The following is a 25801-nucleotide window of genomic DNA, read 5'->3' on the forward strand; positions in this document are numbered from 1 at the left end:
TGTAGCACAATTCAACTTGCACATTCTGTGGCAGGCCTGCCACAACCTAAATCTATCAAGGCCCATTCCACAAGGAAGGTGGGCTCATCTTGGGCGGCTGCCCGAGGGGTCTCGGCATTACAACTCTGCCGAGCAGCTACGTGGTCGGGGGAGAACACGTTTGTAAAATTCTACAAATTTGATACCCTGGCTAAAGAGGACCTGGAGTTCTCTCATTCGGTGCTGCAGAGTCATCCGCACTCTCCCGCCCGTTTGGGAGCTTTGGTATAATCCCCATGGTCCTGACGGAGTCCCAGCATCCACTAGGACGTCAGAGAAAATAAGATTTTACTTACCGATAAATCTATTTCTCGTAGTCCGTAGTGGATGCTGGGCGCCCATCCCAAGTGCGGATTGTCTGCAATACTTGTACATAGTTATTGTTACAAAAAAATCGGGTTGTTATTGTTGTGAGCCGTCTGTTCAGAGGCTCCTACGTTTGTCATACTGTTAACTGGGTTCAGATCACAAGTTGTACGGTGTGATTGGTGTGGCTGGTATGAGTCTTACCCGGGATTCAAAATCCTTCCTTATTGTGTACGCTCGTCCGGGCACAGTATCCTAACTGAGGCTTGGAGGAGGGTCATAGGGGGAGGAGCCAGTGCACACCACCTAGTCCTAAAGCTTTTATTTTGTGCCCTGTCTCCTGCGGAGCCGCTAATCCCCATGGTCCTGACGGAGTCCCAGCATCCACTACGGACTACGAGAAATAGATTTATCGGTAAGTAAAATCTTATTTTTTCAAACACAGCTGTAACATGACAGTTAGGAGCTGATTGGTCGGTACTTTATCTCTCTCCAAGGCTTAGTACAAAGAACCCAAATCCATTTAAACTACTGTAGGGCTGCAAAAGGGAGACGGTACCAGAGCCTGGCTGGAGAGAGTGCCAGGATGTGTATTTATGGAGATATTTCAGCCGCTTAGCATTAACCATATAGCGAAATCCACGTAGGAACTTGCAGATCCCTTCTTCAGTAATGTGAAGCGCACCTTAAGAAGTGCATGTATTACTTATTTTATTTGTGGTCCTCATCAGTCTATGGTTCCTTGCCTCAGTGAGTTAAACTCCTAGTCTGCGACGCGTTTCACTGAGCCAAAGTCCATTCCTCAGGCAATGATATTGCGTGTAAAGGCCCATACACACGGTGAGATTCGGGCTATGCCCGATTCTCACTATGCGACAGGGGCTAAGTCGGCATCACAAGCACATAATGAGTGTGCTTGCGATACTATGTGCGATTTTGGCTAAGTGTCAGTTTTGACTATCTTTTCTACGAGATAGTCAAAATTGTCTTGCCTGCACAGTCTATCTATGCATGCGATGCTGACCGCGCATCGGCATCGAATCGGGATCGCAAGGTGACTTTCACCTTGCGATCTGCACTAACTTTTCTTACGATTTTGACTATATAGTCAGAATCGTAAGAAAATATCTCCCCGTGTGTACACACCATTAGGGTGTAGAAAAACCTGGTATTTATTATGTTTGTGTTAACGATGATATTTCCTATATTTAGGTAAATTTACTAACCTTACACTTGTACAGAAACACTCTGTAACTGATTTCTGCCATTGATTGAGACATATAGGGGGGAATTCAATTGTTTGAAAAGTCGGTTGGGTGTCTATTTGCTCCTGTCTATTAGATAGGAAAAAACAGACACCCAGCTGACTTTTCAAACAATTGAATAACCCCCATAGGGGTATATTTATCAAAACTTGGAGAGAGAGATAATTGTGAGAGATAAAGTACCAACCTATAAGCTCCTAACTGTCATTTTTCAATCACTGCCTGTAAAATGTAAGCTGATTGGTACTTTATCTCTCACAATTTTATCTCTTTCCGAGCTTTATAAGTACCCCCCTGAGTCAGATCAGTTGCTGTTGTTAATATGCACTAGCTTCTGCGCTACCTACTCCTCGGCGCCAAATAAAACAATAATTCTACCATGTGCACTCGTAATAGCAAGTCCTGATCACATCCTCAAGATGTCAAACTGCATTTGCCAGAGATTTCCTGTAGTTCAGTGTGCTGCCATCAGATGGCGCCACTGCCAGCTTTGTTTCATACAAGAGTTACTACATCTGGTTTAATTCTGATTTTCTTTTTCTGTTTCCTTCTTACTACAGTTTGTTCAAGTCCTTTCCTCATTATCCTGTCATTTTTATGTCTGTCACACAGATGACAAATAAAGATTTTCAAAGTAAAAGTTAAAAAAATAATAATAATTTTGATAGAAAAAAGTATCACTGTAAAGCAATGGTGGGGAACCTTTGGCCCTCCAGCTGTTGTTGAACTACACATACCAGCATGCCCTGCTACAGTTTTGCTATTTGGCCATGCTAAAACTGTTGCAGGGCATGCTGGGATGTGTAGTTCAACAGCAGCTGGAGGGCCGAAGGTTCCCCATCCCTGCTGTAAAGCTTGAGAATGGGGGACATAAATGACTGATGCACCAGTAATCCTGCTTAAAAGGTGCTGTAACCCACTATAGTAGCTGTGGGCGAAGGCACCTTATTAGTGCAGTTACAGTACCTTGTTTCATAGTGTTGTCAGGTGGTGGGTGCAAGCGATGGCCTACTGTGATCGGTTATCAGGACGGCTATTTCTTCTACCTCATTCCATGCGTGCGCACAAAAGAGGCTGCACTTTGTTAGGTGAGCCAATAGCGGACCTGCGGCCACTGTGATGTCACTGGTTCCCAGAACATTGATCTCTGTGTGTGTTTAGAATAAACCAGGGTTTCCCAAACTCTGCTCTCAAGGCAGCCGAGCAGTCCAGGTTGTAAGGATATCCATGCAGAACCACAGTTGACTTCACCTCAGTCAGTTTAATTTAACCATCTGTGATTGCGCATGGATATCCTTACACCCTGGACTGTTCAGAATAAGCCCATGAGAATAGTGCCTGCTTCATAGACAGAAAAGCGACAGATCGCAGCCTTCAGAGTGATTCTGCGCTTACCGTATCCCACCAGGCCCCCCCCCGAACACCCATCACCACCGTGGCTGTTGTGTCAGCCGCGGGGAAGGACGCACTTACCATGAACCCTGGTCTCTGGCAGATTATTTATATTTCAGTCCAGCCCGGCCTCAACAGCTCCAATAAAAGAAACATCGAGTTCTTCTCTCCTCTATAAATAAAAAACAGCTTTAAATGGGGAAGCAATTTACATCTGCCCCTCGGTGAATTACAGGTCAGCATTGCAGGGTGGGGCTCCGAATCCTTCTGTGATCCACCTCCCGCCAGCTTTTCCCTGATTCCAGCAATAGCAACCGGGGACGTGGATCAGGACACCCATAAAAATCGTCGTCTTTGGCGTTTACCCGTCCCCTGCCAAAATACTGTTCTTTTTGTTGTGTCTTTATGGCTAAACCAGAATACAGTAACTGCTAAACAGAAACACACATTAGAAACGATATAATCATTTTACCACAGCGCACTAAAGAACCTGGATTCATGAAACAGACCACACATGTTCCTATCGTGCTCTTTGGCATAATACCAGTGTCGTGTCTGCAGTGCAAGGTGTGTGCGGCCCACCCTGCACCCCTTTGTAGGGTCTCGCTGGGGGATGTCATCACTTTTCTTTAGCAAATGTGGTTCCAGCTCTTGCCACAAAGGTTCCGCAGCGCCTAACAAAATACATAAATAAATGAGCAATACAAGAAAACAAAGACTTACAGAACAAGACAATGTAGGATAAGTACAGGGTATATAAACATTACTGCATCAAAGGACAGGACACTGAGATAGTCATCAGGGGGGAAGAAACTGAGGGTTAGGTGCAGGTAATGGGAGAATGGAGTAGAAACCGGTGACTGGTCCATTTTGGAATGTTTTCAAACCAAGGGGGACATTTACTAAGCAGTGATAAGAGAGGAGAAGTGAGCCAGCGGAGAAGTTGCCCATGGCAACCAATAAGCACTGAAGTAACATCTACAATTTGCATACTATAAAATGATACAGAGCTGTTGATTGGTTGATGAGACAACTTCTCCACTGGCTCACTTCTCCGCTCCTATCACTGCTTAGTAAATGTTCCCCTAAGGCCTTGGAGAGAGAGTGATAAATAGCACGGTAATAAAGTACCAACCAATCAGCTCCTAGTTGTCATTTTTCAAACACAGCCTGTAACATGGCAGCTAAGAGCTGGTTGGCTGGTACTTTATCAGCATGCAATTTCTCCAGGGCTAAATCTGGGCCTAACAGTGCCAAATGTAAACTTCGGCGTCAGCGTAATTTGGAAATACCACCCCCCCACCACCCCCTACCCAACCAGATAATGCCAAATGGCATAAACAAAACAAAAAAACCCAGCATATAATAAATTAATGATGTGTGACCCTCCAGAATTAAGTCACCTCGTCCAAATCTGCTTAAAGAAGTACAATTGCATAGTCCTGAGCGTTCTTAAAGGAATTACTGAAAGGCTTTAGGCTGACAAAACACTAATTAGTTAACAAATGTTTAATTGTCATCCAGCATATCCCCCCCTCCCCAGTTTCTGTGACTGCCGCTGTCTTGCTGATGTCTTTGTCACCCCGCAGACTGTGCCAGCATAATGCAATAGTCTCCCTGAGCCCGGCCATCTGTCACCGAGTGAGCTCCCTTTAATCCCAGCCAGTCTGAAAAGTAACTTAAGAATTTTCTCTCAATGACTCCATTGCATTAGAGGCAAGGATTTCCTGGAGCTTATTGTCACTGTGTCATGCAGCCAACGGGACCCAAAATCCCTTTTAATACATGGAAAGAAGCTACCAGACGCCTCTTGCTTCCATCCATTAACCTATTTTCCACAGACTTGGGCAGCAAATTGTGACTGCCTATTGTACCAGCTGATCCTGTGCCACCAGACTCATTCACTAAAGGGAACGTGTGCTGCTAGCTGAACGCTGCGTGCCTGGGGTGGTCCACACTCTGCACCGAAGCGGTAATCGCCCATTGTTAGCTTTAAGCAAATATTTATTCACCAGGCTTGTTCTGATGTCATGTCATTAGTGTTACACCCGTATCACCGCCCCAGCTAACCCCGATTCTAAGGGATTGTCCCAAGACTCAGGATAGCTTTTCAGAAACTCTTGGTACGCCCCAGGAGGACACTGCTCAGTGGTGGATGGTTAGTGCTGAGTATTAGGGGTCTATTTATGAAGCAGTGAAAAACAGTGGGGAAGTTGCCCATGGCAACCAATCAGTGTTGAGGTAACATTTATAAAGTACAGTCTATAACATAATACATTGCAGCTGATTGGTTGCCATGGGCAACTTCTCCACAGGCTCACTGCTTCATAAGCCTGTGGAGAAGTTGCCCATGGCAACCAATCAGCTGCACCATATTATGTTATAGACTGTACTTTATAAATGTTACCGCAACACTGATTGGTTGCCATGCGCAACTTCCCCACAGGCTCACTTCACACTTTTCACTGCTTCATGAGTAGACCCCTTCCACAGTTTCTCTAGATGCCAATCCGAGGCAATGGCAGGAGGTTTTGGGCATCCAGGTGATATGTGGTAACAGCGAACACTCTCCTTCCCCAGTAAGGGGTCTGATTGTTACCAGTCAGTAAAGGTACATACACACTAGACATCGTCGTCTAGTGTTTCACCCTCGCGGACCGGGCGGCCGCCGCCCGTACACACTGAGCGATATGACGACCATATAGCTCACTGATGTCACGCAGCGGCCGGACTGTGCAAGCAGCTCTAAGACGACGGTCCAAATAGAGCTTGCATGCACCACCGGCACAGTGGGTCATTAACGACTCACAGTGCCACACATCGGTCGTCGTCGCCGGCATACACACTTGCTGAGAAAGTGAACGACGTCGCTCAGGAAGGGTGAAAATGTGCGACGTTGTTCATTTTATCGATAAGTGTGTATGCTACTTAAAGTGCATAAGTATTAACAGGGAAAAGGAAAATAATTATTCCCCTTTCCGATTCCCTTCATCATTATTGTGCCCAACCATTGGACGGCTTGGCAACTGAAACAGTGGGATAGTCATATAGTCCCTGACCTGTGAGGTGACCCCTGATAAAGTTTGTGCATGAAATTATATTTGGCGAGATGAGTTATAGCTAATTTGTCCGTGTTAGCGTGTCTCCAGCATCTTCTAGCGTTAAATGCTCATTCTCTGCTTCTTTATGGCTGTCTGTGAAGGCTCATGAAGACCTCGGGAAGCAATGAAGTCCCGGCATTTTCCATTTTCAGCGCATCTCCTCTCTAGTTGCCAGTAAAAGCCGCGTACTGTCCACAAGAAACAATATGGGCCTTTTATAAGCTGTACACTTGTCACCCGTAAAGATTGAATACTTAAAAAAAAGAACTGTTTTTACATTTTTGGCGTTCCTGTGGCATCTGTTAATTAACGCTAGAATGCGTTTTACAAAAAACAAGACCGCAGTTATTACCAGCCTTTTTCTGGGTCGGACTATTTTTACTCGTGTGTCTAAGGCTACATAGGAAACAAACAACTAGCCCACGCGGACAACCCCATGGCTTGTGGTTACTAGATTTGCATTCTGTCTCTTTATAAAGGCTTTTAGGGAGAGAGCCCTTTGATAAATCCACAGTGAGAGGAGTCAGAGGTCGCGTGTCGCCTGTGTCTCCTGGCTGGGGCTGTAGCACATTCCCTTTGAAGTCTGACAGCCAGGCCACTCTGAATGCCATGCTTCCCCAAAATTAAGGAAGACTCTTGCAAGTCTATTGTGGTAAGAGGGTTTTAGGAAGTGCTGGGATGTGCCAGTAATGGGGCTCGTGTCTGGAGAGGAAGGCAGTGCCTGATGGTAACCGACACCGACATGCAGGAACATACCCACCTATATGGGCTTGTGTACAGTTCTTTAACAATTACTGTGGGCAAGACTGTACATCCTTGTTTGTCCCAGCTTCACGCACTGCTTGTGTTACTAGAGCCGACACGAAAACAAACGTGCTGTGTCTGTATATTTCAATGTGCTTCCGTCTGCATCATATATGTACGGTGTATGCAGATATATACTAATACATCTAGCCTTAATACGCCATGCAGCACAAGTGTGCAGCCAGGCCCCGTGCGACTGCTAGCACTGGGCGTCTTTTTTTTTTTGCCCAAAAATGCGTGTTAGTCACCACGCGATGCAACTAAGACGCACTAGGAGACTTCCTATTCATTTGTACAACACTTGTATCATACTTGCCGACCTACTGGCTGCTCCCAGGTCGGCTCAACAGGGGGCGTAGCTCAGAGAAAAGGGGCGTGTGGAGCCGTGATTGTGTCATTGAGGCTCTGCCCCCACCAGACTTTACAATGCCCACATTACCGGCATTGTACAACGGGGAACGGGGCTACATTGATGCGATTTGCCGCAAAACGCGTCATCACTCTGCCCACTTTTACTCTGTAAGCAGGGGTGAGGGGGTAACTGCCATACCGGTAGAGGTTGGCAAGTGTGACTTGTATATCTGTGTGCGACTGAGTCTATGGGGGTCATTCCGAGTTGATCGCTCGCTAGCAGTTTTTAGCAGCCATGCAAACGCTATGCCGCCTCCCACTGGGAGTGTATTTTAGCTTAGCAGAAGTGCGAACAAATTGATCGCAGAGCGGCTACGAAACATTTTTGTGCAGTTTCAGAGTAGCATCAGACCTACTCAGCGCTTGAGATGACTTCATACTATTCAGTTCCTGTTTTGACGTCAAGAACACGCCCTGCGTTCGCCCAGCCACGCCTGCGTTTTTCCAGCCACGCCTGCGTTTTTTCGAACACTCCCTGAAAACAGTCAGTTGACACCCAGAAACGCCCACTTCCTGTCAATCACTCTGCAGCCAACAGTGCGACTGAAAAGCTTCGCTAGACCTTGTGTGAAACTACATCGTTCATTGTAATAGTACGATGCGCGTGCGCATTGCGCCGCATACGCATGCGCAGAAGTGCCGTTTTTTTGCCTGATCGCTGCGCAGCGACCGAAAACAGCTAGCAATCAACTCGGAGTGACCCCCTATATACGGAGCACAATGGAACTTGTATTGGAAAAAAAGCTGCAGCATCGTAGCACTTTGTGTGCACAGTCTATAGTGAGTAATGTGAATTGATGGTACTGCTGTAGGGCATTATGTGAGGTGAGGGCACTGCTATAGGGCATTATGTGAGGTGAGGGCACTGCTATAGGGCATTATGTGAGGTGACGGCACTGCTGTAGGGCATTATGTGAGGTGATGGCACTGCTATAGGGCATTATGTGAGGTGAGGGCACTGCTATAGGGCATTATGTGAGGTGAGGGCACTGCTATAGGGCATTGTGAGGTGATGGCACTGCTATAGGGCATTATGTGAGGTGATGGCACTGCTATAGGGCATTATGTGAGGTGAGGGCACTGCTATAGGGCATTATGTGAGCTGAGGGCACTGCTATAGGGCATTATGTGAGGTGATGGCACTGCTGTAGGGCATTATGTGAGGTGATGGCACTGCTGTAGGGCATTATGTGAGGTGATGGCACTGCTATAGGGCATTATGTGAGGTGAGGGCACTGCTGTAGGGCATTATGTGAGGTGAGGGCGCTGCTATAGGGCATTATGTGAGCTGAGGGCACTGCTATAGGGCATTATGTGAGGTGAGGGCACTGCTATAGGGCATTATGTGAGGTGAGGGCACTGCTATAGGGCATTATGTGAGGTGATGGCACTGCTATAGGGCATTATGTGAGGTGAGGGCACTGCTATAGGGCATTATGTGAGGTGATGGCACTGCTATAGGGTATTATGTGTATAACCACTGCGTAGAGGGTGTTCCGGTGGAGGCATTAGGGTGAGGTCCCCTCCAGAATGTTGATATGGGGCGTAGAATGTTGTTCTTGTGCCCCTGGCAGGGTGTACCCTGGTGTCATAGAGAGGCCCATTCTCTCCAACATCCATCCACCCCGCAGTCATCACTGCTCCTATTCAGAAGAGAATTGGGTACAGTCCTCAATATCCTATGTATGTGAGTAGTAATCTCAGTGACACGTAACATGTATCATCTTGTCTGACATGTATGCAGTCATATTACCATCATGTCTCCCGTCTTTGTTACTGTGCAGCTTTGTGCATTGTTCCACCTCAGCAGTATGAGGACAGAGTACAGCAGTGTGTCAGATCTTAGTACATCGTTCCTCCGTCCTGACAGTCTGAACCTTCCACACGATCGCTGCCGCTCGCTGTGTCAGCATTTGTGGTGGCATAGAAATTCAGAAAGGCTCTACGCATGTGAAACACCCCATATGCTTTGGGCAGCAAGGATGATGTAATGGTTAGCATTACTGCCTCACAGCACTGAGGTCTTGAGTTTGACTCCCACCATGGCCCTTACTGTGTGCCTTTTGTTGTGGCCAGCTCTGAATACAAGCGACTAGTAAGATTTATTTATGAAGCATGAACGATGCCACCAAATTACATGGCGCTATAAATCAGGCCCACTGTCCCGATTTGCCCATACGTAGTTTTGAAATGGGAGTTACAAGAACAGAAGTAGAGTCCGATACAATGGGGCATGTGATGTTTTGTGCTAATTGCTAGAACAACATTAGGTTCCACTGTTGTTTCCCTAATGTGTAGTCAAAAATGATTTGTGTATTTTTAAACACTTTTGATGGGAAACTGATAACAACTTTATTTATTTTTTTTAACCCTAAGGCCGCTCCCATGTTTGCTTCCAATTAGTTATTAGATTGGGTCAGGACCTGCTGGACGTGGTTTAAACATGCCTGATCCGGCTGTCCCTGGGGACAGGGAATTATAATGAGCGTTCTAAGCTATCCGGCCTTGCTTTATTCCTGGGCATCTCTCCTAACAGGCTCAGAATAGCGCGCATAATTTTCTGCTATCCGATAGCCCTTTCCTAGTGACACAGACAAAAATGCACTTCTGAAGAATTCGTTATGGGCAGAGAGTATTGGAACAGTGTTACTATGTGTGAGTCCTTAGTGGCAGTGTTTGTGTGTACATCCAACTGCATATCTTGTTACTTTTTGTGTTCCTTGGTTATTTTGGCCCCTCGCAGTTTATCTGTAAGTGGCTCTTCCCTCTGTAATGACTTTTGTCTTATATGATCTTATTCTCCAGCAGGGTCCACAGGTTATCCACAGGATAACCTTGGGATATGATGAAGCGACAGCGGATTTGCACCAATCGGTCAAAGATTTTCGGCCTCCCAGCATGCAACTGGCCCGTCCATATATCTCCGCCTCCTGGCTCTGGCAAATCAGTTTTTTGTTTGGTTAATGGGCTGCTGGTTTTTAGCAGCCCTAAGCTTTCTTATTTTATTTTTATAGTCGTACTATTTTTTCTTGAGTTATCTTTCTAAAAAGCGTCGTATACGTACCTTAGAAAGAGTCGCTCCAACAACTCTCCGCCGGGTCGCGACAATGCTTACCCATGAGTACAGTGCTGTTTCGGCGGTCGTCTGTGTCGGATATACTAGCAGGTCCAGCATACGTTACCAGGCTGTGGCCGGAGCACGGGGAGAAGGTAAGGCATCGGTTCTGCTTAGAAGGAGAATACGGACACAGCCGCACTATTTTGGGAGGAGACTACCAAACAGTCTCTGACGCGGCTGCCACCTCGGGTGCTCCAGAGCTAGGCCTTAGGGATCAGAGGCTCCAGGAATAGTATGAGGCCGCGATCCCTAGGGTTGATGTCGGCAGTGGGGAGTCGGACACTCTCCTAGTCGCCCCTCTCCCCGGTTCATGACCAGTTTACTCCAAGTCTCCCGCCATGAACTGTTTTCCCGCTTCCGTCTCAGATGCTGTACACGAAGGGGACCCAGTCGCAGCATAGGCAGCTGTGTGACTGGAGCGTCTGTGTTCACTATAGGTTCATGGAGCGGCAGTGTACACTAGTAGTGTCTGGATCCACTCAGCATTTGCAAACGTATTGATCGGTCCTGGAAGCAGGGTGAGTCTCTCTGTATCCCACTCTACTGAGTATGGGTAAAACAGCACTAAATCTCTATCTGCCTTTTTGAGTACGAATAGTTAGATAAGTGCCTATTGCATATGAGTCTGTATACTACTACTGTTGTTTCTTTCGCTATGCGTCTGAATACGGTAGATCTGTTTAAACATGATTTAGTAATATGTTCTCCTACATACTTGAAATGTAGTTGCTAATGTGGTCATATTGCTTATTATACTAATGAATAATATGTGACTGACTGCTAGTGTGATTGCTGACTTCAATATAATTCTGTCAGTTTTTTTCTGTTCCGATCCTCAATGCTGGTGCATGGCTAGGGTTGGATTGTATAAAGTAATTACAGTCACAAATTGTGTAGTACACTGTGGAAGTGTTGATTATTTATTATGTCTGAGCGGCAAAGGTGAGGAAGATACTCACACCATGTTTGTCTTGCAAAGCTGTGTTAACCTCTCAGGATCTGGTTCAGGATGGTTTGTGTGCAAATTGTTTTAGCTTTCACCAGGGTTTCTTGAAAAATACAAGGCAGATTCGGGTGCAGGTTGATCCACCTTGGGCTATGTTTGCACAGACATTATCCAGTATAGCTGAACGGATAATTCCTCCAACTCCTGTACCAGGGATAGGTTACACGATTAACCCTTACATGTAGCTTCCCACCTGTGGTTTATCACTTCCAGTAGCAGCTTCTCAAAAGAAACAAGCTGATAAAGCGATGGTAAGTAAATCTTCACCTTCACAGGCTACACATGAGGATTCATCAGAAGATGAAAGCTCAATTAATTCTACTTCGGCATACGAAGAGGAGGAAGAAGGTCTCAACTCAGTGGATATACAGTAGCTGAGTTAATTAGAGCAATGAAAGCCATTCTATCCTTAGAGGATTCAGCAGAGCCTATGTTAAAAACCAAGGCACCTGTGTTTAAATGTACCAAAACAGTTAAGACTGAGTTTCGGGGGTCAGAAAAGCTGACGGAAATCATGTAAGAGGCTTGGGCTACACCCAATAAGAAGTTTAGAATTCCAAAGAAATGGAATTCCAATTATCCTCTTCCAGCTGGGGATTGTTTAAAAAGGGAGATGGCTCCTAAAGTAGATATGTATGTGATTCGATTAGTGCGAAAATCTACATTACCTTTGCCTTCGACATCATTAAATGATGTCACGGATAGGAGAGTGGATGGTTTTTTAAGAAACATTTTTTTCCCTGTCTGGGGCAGTCATAAGGCCATCCGTGGCTTCAGCTTGGATGGCAAAGGCAGTGGCTGCCTGGGCTGATGCGTTGGAGGGGGATTTTTAAATAGCATCTAGAGAGCAAAAATCCCATATAGCACATGTAAAACAGCTGCAGTGTTCTTTGAAGAAGCATCATTGGATATGGGTACTATTGCCTCCAGGGCATCAGCTTCAACAATAGCTGCTCGCAGACCAGTTTGGCAACGTACGTGGAAAGCTGATTCAGAATCTAAGAAGGTTTTGGAATCTTTGCCTTTTTCTGGAGATATTCTTTTTGATAAAGAATTGACAGATATTTTGGAGTCAAAAGCAGACTCCAAGAAGGTAAAGTTTCCTTCCACATACAATTTCAAACCTAAAGTTCGAGCTTTTCGGCTCTTTCGGTCTTAAGGAAAAGGAAAAGCTAAAGGAAAAAGTGATGGCAGGCAGTCCCAATACAACAAGTCTGGTAAGACTAAAAAGCATTGGGATACCAGAGGACCGGTTGGTAAAACAGATAAGCCATCAGCCTGATGGTGCGGGCCTCCACCTGGGGGATCCCAGGGTGGGGGGGCCGACTTCTTCAGTTTGCACAGATCTTGCAGCAGTCTACAACAGATGCCTGGGTGCAGGAAGCGGTATCTCTAGGTTATGCTTTTGCCTTCAAGAAGCACCCTCCTCGAAAGTTTTTTTTTTGTACCAGCCCATCTTGGGTAGAGACGAAGGCCAGGGCAGTTCAGAAATTGCTTCACTCAGGAGTAATTATTCCAGTTCCTCCTGCACAACGAGGACAGGGTTTTTACTCTAACCTGTTTCTAATTCAGAAACCAAATGGGTCATTTCGGCCCATTCTCAATCTCAAAGTGCTGAACAAATACATTTGGGTACCTCAGTTTCATATGGAGACATTACGTTCCATCAATTTGGCCCTGGAGCCAGGGGATTATATGGTATCCCTGGATATACAGGATGCTTACCTACATGTTCCTATAGCACTGTCCCATTAGTGTCATCTCAGGTTCGCTATCGTCCCAACAGCATTTTCAGTTCCAGGCCCTACCTTTTGGGTTAGCCACAGCCCCCAGAGTATTTACCAAGATTATGGTGGTAATGGCAGCTTATCTCCGCCAGCAGGGGATAACAATTTTTCCATACCTCGACGATCTTTTAATCCTGGCACAGTCACAGGAATTGCTCCTATGTTATCTGCAACAGACAATAACGTGTCTGCAAAGGCATGGGTGGCTCATAAATTGGGCAAAATCGGCTCTGGTTCCGTCGCAGCAGATGTCTCACTTGGGGGCTGTACTGGATTCAAGTCTTCAGAGAGTAATTTTACCTCTGAACAAGATATCCAAGGTTCAGTCAAGGATTCAAGAGTTGCTACACAGTCAAAGGGTATCCATTCACGCAGCAATGCGTGTGATGGGATTGATGGTGTCAACATTCGACATGGTGGAGTATGCACAGTTCCACTCGAGGCCTCTGCAGCATCTGATTCTTGCCAAATGTAATGGGTTGCATCAGACGATAAAAACGCAGACTATGGTTCTTACGATAGAAGTAAGAAGGTCATTAGCTAGGTGGCTGTAGACATCCCATCTGGACAAGAAGAGACCCTTTTGGATATCAGATTGGGAAATTCTGACAACAGATGCCAGTCTCCAGGGCTGGGGAGCAGTGTCAGGAAGGTTGTGTCTCCAGGGGCAATGGACCAAGGAAGAAGCTTGCCTGCCAATTCAGGCAAAGGACATTTTTCGAGGGATAACCAGTTCAGAGATGCTCGGCCAATGCGACGGCAGTAGCGTACCTCAAACATCAGGGAGGAACTCGCACCTGAAAAGCAATGAAGGAGGTAAGTCACATACTAAGTGGGCAGAACTTCATCATCCAGCCTTGTCCGCAGTGTTTGTTCCGGGAGTCATAAACTGGAAAGCGGATTTTCTCAGTCAACACGCCATTCAGGCAAGCGAAATGGGCTCTACACAAGGAGGTCTTCCAGACTCTAGTAGACAAGTGGGGGTTGCCAGAGATAGATCTCATGGCATCCCGTCAGAACAAAGGATCCCAGAGCGATCTTTGTGGATGCCCTATCGGTGAGATGGGACTTTCATCTGGATTATGTGTTTTCTCCAATCACCCTATTGTCCAGGGTGGTGAGATGGATAAAGCTAGGAAAGGATGACGTGATACTAATAGCTTCGGCGTGGCCCAGAAGGCATTGGTACACAGATCTGCAGAGAATATCGATGGATGCTCCACTCCTGCTCCCTCAACGTCCAGATCTACTGATGCAGGGTCCTTGTTATCACAGACATCTGGATCGACTGTCTTTGACGGCGTGGCTCTTGAAAACTCTATTCTGAAGTCAAGAAGATTCTTACAACAGGTATTTCAAACTATGCTCAGAGCAAGGAAACCTTCCTCAGCTCGCATTTATCACCGAATATGGCAAACCTATATTCATTGGTGCAGTGAACGAAAAAGGCCCTTCAGGTTGCCCCATTTGAACCACTTAATAAAGTGGATCTTAAATGGCTGGCAGCTCAAGTTCTCTTTCTACTAGCCATGGTGTCAGCTAGAAGAGTGTCAGATTTATAGGCATTGTGATGTCATTCCCCATTTCTGATTTTTTTTTTATCCAGATAAAGCAGTTCTCAGAACTAGATCTGGGTATCTTCCTAAGGTGGTGTCTAAATTCCACCTTAACAAAGAAATTGTAGTCCCGGCTTTCCAGGTACCGGGCCTTTCTGTGGGAGATGCATCGCTGGATGTGGTCCGTGCCTTAAGGCTCTACGTGGATCGTACCAGTGCCATCAGAAAGACAGGCTAATGTTTCTGCTCACTCATTCATTAGACATTATGCCATGGATACCTTTGCCTCTCACGACGCTGAATTCGGGCAAAGGATTCTCCTTTCCAATCAGGAGCGTCCCCACCACTAAATTGCTTTGGGAAATCCCATTGTTATCCTGTGAATAACCTGTGGACCCTGCCGGAGAAATAGACGTTATGGTAAGAACTTACCATTGATAACGGTATCGAAGTCCACAGGGATCCCACCCTGACGCACCTGTTTTGAGGATCCTTTTACTCACTAACGTCTTCCTTGTACGGGAGTGTGTGTATGTATGTTCTTCTCGCCTGATTAGGGCTATCTATGATGCTCCTGCCTTGAGCTTTGGGAATACAACGGATTTGCCTGAGCCAGGAGGCAGGGATATATGGACGGGCTCGTTGCATGCTGGGAGGCCGAAAAGCTTTGACCGATTTGGTGCAAATCCGCTGCCGCTTCATCACATCCCAATGTTATCCTGTGGACTTAGGAGAAATACCGTTATCAACGGTAAGATCTTACCATAACGTATATTTTTCAGTGTTTTCAAAACCATATAATTGTATCCTGAGAGAGAACTTTTGCAGGGTCCCAAAAATTAACGCAGTAATTTAATTTGGTTGATATCGGAGTACGTCTGCAACAGCTAAAGGCAAAATATTACTTGATCAGTTATTCTAAAGTGACATTAGATGGCGCTGTTTCTCAATCCAACTTTGTGTAGTCTCTCTTTGTTGGGAAAGTGTACTCTCCTACAATTTTCTAGTTAATTCTACATGTTTCTCCATGTTATGAGTTAACATATACTAGTTGGGATGGTATGGGGATCCCGACGCTCGGGATGCCGGCGGTCAGAATGCCAACAGCGGCATCCCGTCGCGCAGGATCCTGACATCCGGTAGCTAACGCCCCTAACCCATACTTGCTGACTTCATGGCTGCTCTCTCCGGGAGAGAGCAGCCAGGTCGGCTCAGCAGGGGGGCGGGCAGTGGCATGACGTGAAGAGGGGGCGGGCCAGAGGCGGAACAGGGGCGTGGTGGAGGCAGAACGGGGCGTGGCTGCAGGATCGCATCATGTAAGCAACGCCCCCCGCTGTGTAATGCCGCTATTACAGGCATACAGCAGGGGGCGTGGCTATGATGACGCGATTCAACAAGAATAGCGTCATCGCCTGCCCGGACCGCCCACTTTACTTGCTAAGCGGGCGGCCGGGCAGGGAGGACCCCTGAAATCGGGAGACTTGCCTGCTCTTCTGGTGGGCCGGGAGGGTCACCTGATTTTCGGGAGCGTCCCGGCCATTCAGGGAGAGTAGGCAAGCATGCCCTAACCCTTCCTTCCTGCATCTTGACCCTAACCGTCACAAACACAATAGGCTAGCATAGAATAAATATTTATTAATAAAGCCACTGTTTGACATTAACCTATATCAAAGGCTGAGTGTTACTGAGTTATAAAATATATGTAAAAACAAACAAAAGGGTTTATATTTACAATGTTCCTGTCATGCTCATACTCTTGTACAGTCATATAAGGAGAGAGGAGCTTCTGAGCAGACAGTACTTGCCGACTCCCGCCTTGCCGATCTGGCTACTCCCTCCCAGAGGAGGAAGACCACAAGTTGGTAACCATGGAGCAGGTAGGCAGTGACTGACCTGCTTGCCAACTTGTTTGGAAGAGATTGTGATATGGTGGATTCTTGCATATGGGCAGGACCAGTCATGTCACAGTAACAGGGGGTTTTTGACCTGTATTCATTTATTTACAGTTATATAGCGCGCACACATTCTGCAGCGCTTTACAGAGAATATTTTGTCCATTCGCATCAGTCCCTCCCCAGTGGAGCTTACAATCTATTTTCCCTGCCACATGTACAACACACATACACACTAGGGTTCATTTTTGTCAGTAGCTTTTTAACCCACCAGTATATTTTTGGATTGTGGGAGAAAACCGGAGTACCCTGAGGAAACCCACTCAAGCACATGGAGAACATACAAACTCTACACAATTAGGGTCGTGGTTGGAACCGAACCCCAGACTTCAATGCTGTGAAGGCAGTAATGCTAACCAATGCGCCAACAGTGCTGCCCCACCAGTATAAGATCCTACTAGCACAGTGTCTGAAACGTGTGAGGGGCTTCGCCTGAAATGGTAGCGGCATGTTATTGTCTAACTGCCCTACACCAGTATCAGAATAAAGCGGAGCATTGTATTTTTCCCCTTGAGGTTTATATTTGAATATGTGGGATTTGGGTCTCCATGGTCCTTTAAGTGGCTGGAATAGAGGCACCCTGTTGTCTGTGCTTAGCCACAGCCAGGCATTATCTCCTCCTCCAGGCCGCATTCCTTCCCTCTCTCCAGTCCTATCACACTTTCCTGCTGCCTATTCCTCAGGAATGTTATCTGGGATCTCGCTGCATTTCTTTCCTCCCCTCACTTCATTATCAAGTGATTGGCACTTCTTCTGTCCTACAGCTAATAACTCTCCTCTGCTATCTCCGGTGGCTGCTCTGTGTCGCCTTTCACTCTCCCAGACTACTCCTGAGACTCGCTCAGCCCTTCACTGCCTTATCTCCGGCTCCTTAAACACTTGTCTGCTTTTATTTACATATGTGCAGAGCTATGTTACATGAAATGCAGAAACCTGTGCAGGGTGTCAGCGGGCTCTAATTTAAAATTATCATTTTTTTTTTTTTTTTTTCATATAATAGGGCCAGCAGCCCTGTAGTCTGTGGGGTTTGTGAGGAGATTACATCTAAATCATAAGCATAAAATTCACCACGAAAAAAAGCTTAGCTTGCATAATGCACCAGGAGAGAGCAGTAGTATATGTGCCTGGGTTACACCAGGAGAGAGCAGTAGTATATGTGCCTGGGTTACACCAGGAGAGAGCAGTAGTATATGTGCCTGGGTTACACCAGGAGAGAGCAGTAGTATATGTGCCTGGGTTACACCATGAGAGAGCAGTAGTATATGTGCCTGGGTTACACCAGGAGAGAGCAGTAGTATATGTGCCTGGGTTACACCAGGAGAGAGCAGTAGTATATGTGCCTGGGTTACACCAGGAGAGAGCAGTAGTATATGTGCCTGGGTTACACCAGGAGAGAGCAGTAGTATATGTGCCTGGGTTACACCAGGAGAGAGCAGTAGTATATGTGCCTGGGTTACACCATGAGAGAGCAGTAGTATATGTGCCTGGTTTACACCAGGAGAGAGCAGTAGTATATGTGCCTGGGTTACACCAGGAGAGAGAACAGTAGTATATGTACCTGGGTTACACCAGGAGAGTGAACAGTAGTATATGTGCCTGGGTTACACCAGGAGAGAGAACAGTAGTATATGTGCCTGGGTTATACCAGGAGAGAGAACAGTAGTATATGTGCCTGGGTTACACCAGGAGAGAGAACAGTAGTATATGTGCCTGGGTTACACCAGGAGAGAGAACAGTAGTATATGTGCCTGGGTTACACCAGGAGAGAGACCAGTAGTATATGTGCCTGGGTTACACCAGGAGAGAGAACAGTAGTATATGTGCCTGGGTTACACCAGGAGAGAGCAGTAGTATATGTGCCTGGGTTACACCAGGAGAGAGAACAGTAGTATATGTACCTGGGTTACACCAGGAGAGAGAACAGTAGTATATGTACCTGGGTTACACCGGGAGAGAGAGCAGTAGTACGTGTGCCTGGGTTACACCAGGAGAGAGCAGTAGTATATGTGCCTGGGTTATACCAGGAGAGAGAGCAGTAGTATATGTGCCTGGGTTATACCAGGAGAGAGAACAGTAGTATATGTGCCTGGGTTATACCAGGAGAGAGAACAGTAGTATATGTGCCTGGGTTACACCAGGAGAGAGAACAGTAGTATATGTGCCTGGGTTACACCAGGAGAGAACAGTAGTATATGTGCCTGGGTTACACCAGGAAAGAGAACAGTAGTATATGTGCCTGGGTTACACCGGGAGAGAGCAGTAGTATATGCGCCTGGGTTACACCAGGAGAGAGCAGTAGTATATGCGCCTGGGTTACACCAGGAGAGAGCAGTAGTATGTGTGCCTGGGTTACACCAGGAGAGAACAGTAGCATATGTGCCTGGGTTACACCAGGAGAGAGCAGTAGTATATGTGCCAGGGTTACATCGGGAGAGAACAGTGGTATATTATTTTTTATTATTTATTAAGTTTCTTATGTAGCGCAGCATATTCCGTTGCGCTTTACAATTAGAACAACAGTAATAGAACAAAACTGGGTAAAAACAGACAGACATAGAGGTAGGAAGGCCCTGCTCGCAAGCTTACAATCTATAGGGAAATAGGCATTGATACACAAGGATAGATGCTACCTATTGCATATATGCGCCTGGGTTCCACCAAGAGAGAGCAGTGGTATATGCCTGGGTTACACCAGGAGACAGCAGTAGTATATGTGCCTGGGTTACACCAGGAGAGAGCAGTAGTATATGCGCCTGGGTTACATCGGGAGAGAACAGTGGTATATGCGCCTGGGTTCCACCAAGAGAGAGCAGTAGTATATGTGCCTGGGTTCCACCAAAACAGAGCAGTAGTGTATGTGCCTGGGCTACACCAGGAGAGAGCAGTAATATATGTGCCTGGGTTACACCAGGAGAGAGAACAGTAGTATATGTACCTGGGTTACACCAGGAGAGAGAACAGTAGTATATGTACCTGGGTTACACCAGGAGAGAGAACAGTAGTATATGTACCTGGGTTACACCAGGAGAGAGAACAGTAGTATATGTGCCTGGGTTACACCAGGAGAGAGAGAACAGTAGTATATGTGCCTGGGTTACACCAGGAGAGAGAACAGTAGTATATGTGCCTGGGTTACACCAGGAGAGAGCAGTAGTATATGTGCCTGGGTTACACCAGGAGAGAGAACAGTAGTATATGTACCTGGGTTACACCAGGAGAGAGAACAGTAGTATATGTACCTGGGTTACACCGGGAGAGAGAGCAGTAGTATATGTGCCTGGGTTACACCAGGAGAGAGCAGTAGTATATGTGCCTGGGTTATACCAGGAGAGAGAACAGTAGTATATGTGCCTGGGTTATACCAGGAGAGAGAACAGTAGTATATGTGCCTGGGTTATACAAGGAGAGAGAACAGTAGTATATGTGCCTGGGTTACACCAGGAGAGAGAACAGTAGTATATGTGCCTGGGTTACACCAGGAGAGAACAGTAGTATATGCGCCTGGGTTACACCGGGAGAGAACAGTAGTATATGCGCCTGGGTTACACCGGGAGAGAGCAGTAGTATATGTGCCTGGGTTACACCAGGAGAGAGCAGTAGTATGTGTGCCTGGGTTACACCAGGAGAGAACAGTAGTATATGTGCCTGGGTTACACCAGGAGAGAACAGTAGCATATGTGCCTGGGTTACACCAGGAGAGAGCAGTAGTATATGTGCCAGGGTTACATCGGGAGAGAACAGTGGTATATTATTTTTTATTATTTATTACGTTTCTTATGTAGCGCAGCATATTCCGTTGCGCTTTACAATTAGAACAACAGTAATAGAACAAAACTGGGTAAAAACAGACAGACATAGAGGTAGGAAGGCCCTGCTCGCAAGCTTACAATCTATAGGGAAATAGGCATTGATACACAAGGATAGATGCTACCTATTGCATATATGCGCCTGGGTTCCACCAAGAGAGAGCAGTGGTATATGCCTGGGTTACACCAGGAGAGAGCAGTAGTGTATGTGCCTGGGTTACACCAGGAGAGAGCAGTAGTATATGCGCCTGGGTTACATCGGGAGAGAACAGTGGTATATGCGCCTGGGTTCCACCAAGAGAGAGCAGTAGTATATGTGCCTGGGTTCCACCAAGACAGAGCAGTAGTGTATGTGCCTGGGCTACACCAGGAGAGAGCAGTAATATATGTGCCTGGGTTACATCGGGAGAGAATAGTAGTATATGCGCCTGGGTTACATCGGGAGACAGCAGTAGTGTATGTGCCTGGTTTACACCAGGAGAGAGCAGTAGTATATGTGCCTGGGTTACACCTGGAGAGAGCAGTAGTATATGTACCTGGGTTACACAAGGAGAGAGCAGTAATATATGTGCCCGAGTTACAGCGGGAGAAAGCAGTAGTATATGTGCCTGGGTTACACCGGGAGAAAACAGTAGTGTATGTGCCTGGGTTACACCGGGAGAAAACAGTAGTGTATGTACCTGGGTTACACCTGGAGAGAGCAGTAGTGTATGTGCCTGGGTTACACCAGGAGAGAGCAGTAGTATATGTGCCTGGGTTACACCAGGAGAGAGTAGTAGTATATGTGCCTGGGTTACACCAGGAGAGAGCAGTAGTATATGTGCCCGAGTTACACCCGGAGAGAACAGTAGTGTAGTGCCTGGGTTACACCTGGAGGGGGCAGTAGTATATGTGCCTGGGTTACACAGGGAGAGAACAGTAGTATATGTGCCCGAGTTACACCGGGAGAAAGCAGTAGTATATGTGCCTGGGTTACACCAGGAGAAAGCAGTAGTATATGTGCCTGGGTTACACCAGGAGAGAACAGTAGTGTATGTGCCTGGGTTACACCTGGAGAGAGCAGTAGTATATGCGCCTGGGTTACATCGGGAGAGAACAGTGGTATATGCGCCTGGGTCCCACCAAGAGAGAGCAGTAGTATATGTGCCTGGGTTACACCAGGAGAGAACAGTAGTGTAGTGCCTGGGTTACACCTGGAGAGGGCAGTAGTATATGTGCCTGGGTTACACCAGGAGAGAACAGTAGTGTAGTGCCTGGGTTACACCTGGAGAGGGCAGTAGTATATGTGCCTGGGTTACACAGGGAGAGAACAGTAGTACATACCTCCCAACTTTTACCCTACCTGAAGAGGGACACACGCGCGGCAAAGCCCCGCGCGCTCCCGAAAAGGGGGCGTGGCCTATGGAAAAGGGCGTGGTCACGCCCCCGTTTTCGTCACTGAGGGGGCATGCCCAGCGCTCTGCTAAGCAGGGTAGCGAGAGACGGAGCCTCCCAACTGCCCCCCCCCCCCCCCCCCCCACCGCGGGACACTGCGGCCCGCGGGTGGGACAGCGGGACAGTCCCCAAAAAACGGGACTGTCCCGCGAAAATCGGGACAGTTGGGAGGTATGGTAGTATATGTGCCCGAGTTACACCGGGAGAAAGCAGTAGTATATGTGCCTGGGTTGCACCTGGAGAGGGCAGTAGTGTATGCGCCTGGGTTACACCTGGAGAGGGCAGTAGTATATGTGCCCGGGTGACACTACAGAACAGTCTACTGGTCTGCAGGTGCTCCTAGATGCCTCGTCTTCTGATGTGGTGGAAACCAGACTTTGACGTTTTCCAAGCCCAATTTACATGGCAAACCGCTTTGTGAGCTGCATTAATGGCAGTGTAACTCGGCAGCACTTGTTGTATTGCCCTGGGCCGGGATATAATGAAGACTGTGCGGGATGCCGGCTGGCCTCAGACGGTTTTTTTTACAGGGGCAGTCATGTACTGTATAAGGCTAAACCAACCCTTGTACATGAGTGCCCCTTTGAAAAAAACATCCGATTTTGTCCAGCATCCCGCACGGCCACCGAACTCTGACTTCTTTATATCCCGCCACTGTTTTTTTTATTGCTCTCCTCATATATTTGAGATTAGAGGCTAGCACCAGCAGGACAGTATTTAGAGGCTGTAAACTGGGGACCTCTCTATCTGGACATATCCCGAACCATAGACATTGGTACCCTTCTGGCGCACCTGCACACTACCCAGGAACAATCGGACTACATTTATATTAATGTAGGAGCTGGTCCTTAGGTGGCAGTATACAGGAATTTAAGGAGGTCTTTTTAGTCTATATACCTTCAACGGATGATAAACCCAGAAAAAAGTTTCAGAATCTTCAATCTGGACTCGGTTATCTGCCATGCATTTAATGAAGTGATCTGCAAGCTTACATGTATTGCCGTTCGTGTAATTTACCATCTTTGGTCAGTAAATAAAGTACATTTCCTGCTTGTAACAGGCTTCACCAGTGCCAGTTAGCAGGGGTATGGGACTCAGGATCGACACCTATTGGTCGGCAGTGACTAGGTCGACACGGCCATTAGGGGGACGTGAACAAGGTCGACATGAGTTTTTAATGGTTTTTGGGTGTTTTCTTCTCTCGTAGAGTGACGGGGAACCCCAATTAGTGCACCGCGTCCCCTCGCATGGCTCTCAGGTTACCGTTCCCAATTGTAATCCACGTGGATTGTAAAGTATGAAAAAGTGAAAAAAAGTCAAAAGAAAAAAGTGGAAAACTCATGTCGACCTAATGGCCGTCTCGACCTATTTCCTGTGTCGACCGATAGGTGTCGACCCAGTGGGTGTCGACCTAGAGTCCAGATACCGTTAGCAGGAAGCAGCCGCGTCTAATTTACTTTAATTTTTTATTATTTTTTCAGTGTGTTTATTATGTGTGCTAGCGGTAATGGGCATTTGCTCACTTTCCTATTTGTGTTTGCGCCAACATAAACCGAAAAGTATCCCGGGATTCGTCTTGTTCTGTCCTTGTCATTGATTATGACGTTCCGCAATGACGTTATCCAGTTACTTAAGGGAATTATCCAATCATTCAAATACGACGGCATCGCATTCCCGCTCCTGTTCCACCGTATAGTTGGGCCCCAGTGTTGCCATAAATTGCAGGAGAGTAAAGTATATAGGGGGTCATTCCGAGTTGTTCGCTCGCAAGCTGCTTTTAGCAGCATTGCACATGCTAAGCCGCCGCCTACTGGGAGTGAATCTTAGCTTATCAAAATTGCGAACGAAAGATTCGCAATATTGCTAAAAGACTTCTCTGTGCAGTTTCTGAGTAGCTCGAGACTTACTCTTCCAGTGCGATCAGTTCAGTGCTTGTCGTTCCAGGTTTGACGTCACAAACACACCCAGCGTTCGGCCAGACACTCCTCCGTTTCTCCAGCCACTCCCGCGTTTTTCCCAGAAACGGTAGCGTTTTTTCGCACACACCCATAAAACGGCCAGTTTCCGCCCAGAAACACCCACTTCCTGTCAATCACACTCTGATCACCAGAACGAAGAAAAAACCTCGTAATGCTGTGAGTTAAATACCTAACTGCATAGCACATTTACTTGGCGCAGTCGCACTGCGGACATTGCGCATGCGCATTAGCGACTAATCGCTCCGTTGCGAGAAAAAAATAACGAGCGAACAACTAGGAATGACCCCCATAGTCCTCAGCAGCGCGGGATTTATTGCAACGGGAAAGCACAGAAAATAGTGTTCTATTCCCTGCAATATAAACCTGTTGCATCACCCAGATGGTACAAGTGGCGTTACACCTCGCACGGCACGTTGCAGCACACAGTCACCTGGCGGACTGGTTTATTGTTCCATCCTTCCTGCGCGTTGCAGCCAGAGTATCGGACATTCCCAATGTATTTATACAGCCTGAATAAATCTGTTCTGCATGACGGGATGGTAGAACCGCGAGACATGACCTCATAGTAGCTCTGCGCGTCGCAGCGGGCCAATGGGAAGACGTTCTTTCCACGGCCTGGCTCCTGTGGTTGCAGTGTTTAATAACATTAATGATCGCCATTGAAGCACTGCAGATTGAGGTGTGAAATAACAAATCCCTAAACCAATGGGACGTGACGCACATGTAGGCCAGATGTCCATGCAGTCAGCGCACCGCGCGTGTTCACAGTAGGACTGACATGTAAATATTTAAAGTTATTACACCGGTCTCTGGCATGGGAGCAGAGGATAGCATTACCAGGCAGCAGAGTGAACGTTGCTCTTAACCCTCTGGGTGCTGAGTGGGCAGAGTGTACCCGCTCGGCAATGACTGAGTGTTACCAGGGTAACTTCTTATTCTGTCTCTGTGGTTTGTCATTAGGTGTCGTATGTTTTGTTGATTATCATCATGGTTGTAATGTCGACATGCAGCATGATTATATCACGTCGACATCGACCAGTTTACATGATTACAATGTCGGCAAAACATCCCTGGTGAAGTGACTCACCTGGTATTGCGGTTTCAGCAGGGACATCCTGATGACATCCTGACTGATCCTGTGGTGCTTCCACTGGTACGTATGCCTAGCCCTTTCCCTCCCCCTAATGTTTAACCCTAACCATTCCCTCCCAGAGCCTAACCCCATAGTCTAACCCTCCCCCTAGTGCCTAACCCCTTCCCTCCCATAGTCTAACCCTCCCCCTAGTGCCTAACCCCTTCCCTCCCATAGTCTAACCCTCCCCCTAGTGTCTAACCCCTTCCCTCCCATAGTCTAACCCTCCCCCTAGTGTCTAACCCCTTCCCTCCCATAGTCTAACCCTCCCCCTAGTGTCTAACCCCTTCCCTCCCATAGTCTAACCCTCCCCCTAGTGTCTAACCCCTTCCCTCCCATAGTCTAACCCCCCTGCCCAGTGCTTAACCCCTTCCCTCCCATAGTCTAACCCTCCTACTAGTGCCTAGCCCTAACACCATTCCCTCCCATAGTATAAGCCTCCCTCTAGTGCCTAACCCCTTCCCTCCCATAGTATAACCCTCCCCCTAGTACCTAACCCCTTCCCTCCCATAGTCTATCCCTCCCTCTAGTGCCTAACCCCTTCCCTCCCATAGTATAAGCCTCCCTCTAGTGCCTAACCCCTTCCCTCCCATAGTATAAGCCTCCCTCTAGTGCCTAACCCCTTCCCTCCCATAGTATAACCCTCCCCCTAGTGCCTAACCCCTTCCCTCCCATAGTATAAGCCTCCCCCTAGTATCTAACCCCTTCCCTCC

General features: G+C 47.1%; 1 protein-coding gene across 2 annotated transcripts in view; it reads left to right on the forward strand.

Annotated features, from left to right (window-relative positions):
- Positions 1–25801, forward strand: part of CTIF (cap binding complex dependent translation initiation factor) — a 403817-nt gene that overhangs the window by 333947 nt on the left and 44069 nt on the right. Inside the window, exon 11 of one of the 2 annotated variants that reach the window (XM_063959133.1) lies at positions 25062–25163. The exons of the other annotated variant lie outside the window; for it this stretch is intronic. Within the exon in view, the coding sequence (XP_063815203.1) occupies positions 25062–25148 (87 nt within the window). The 3' untranslated portion in view covers positions 25149–25163. Of the gene's footprint in view, positions 1–25061; positions 25164–25801 lie in introns of those variants that run through there. 2 annotated transcript variants of the gene reach the window in all.

This window comes from Pseudophryne corroboree, chromosome 1 (genome assembly GCF_028390025.1).
Source record: "Pseudophryne corroboree isolate aPseCor3 chromosome 1, aPseCor3.hap2, whole genome shotgun sequence".
NCBI classification, from domain to species: domain Eukaryota; kingdom Metazoa; phylum Chordata; class Amphibia; order Anura; family Myobatrachidae; genus Pseudophryne; species Pseudophryne corroboree.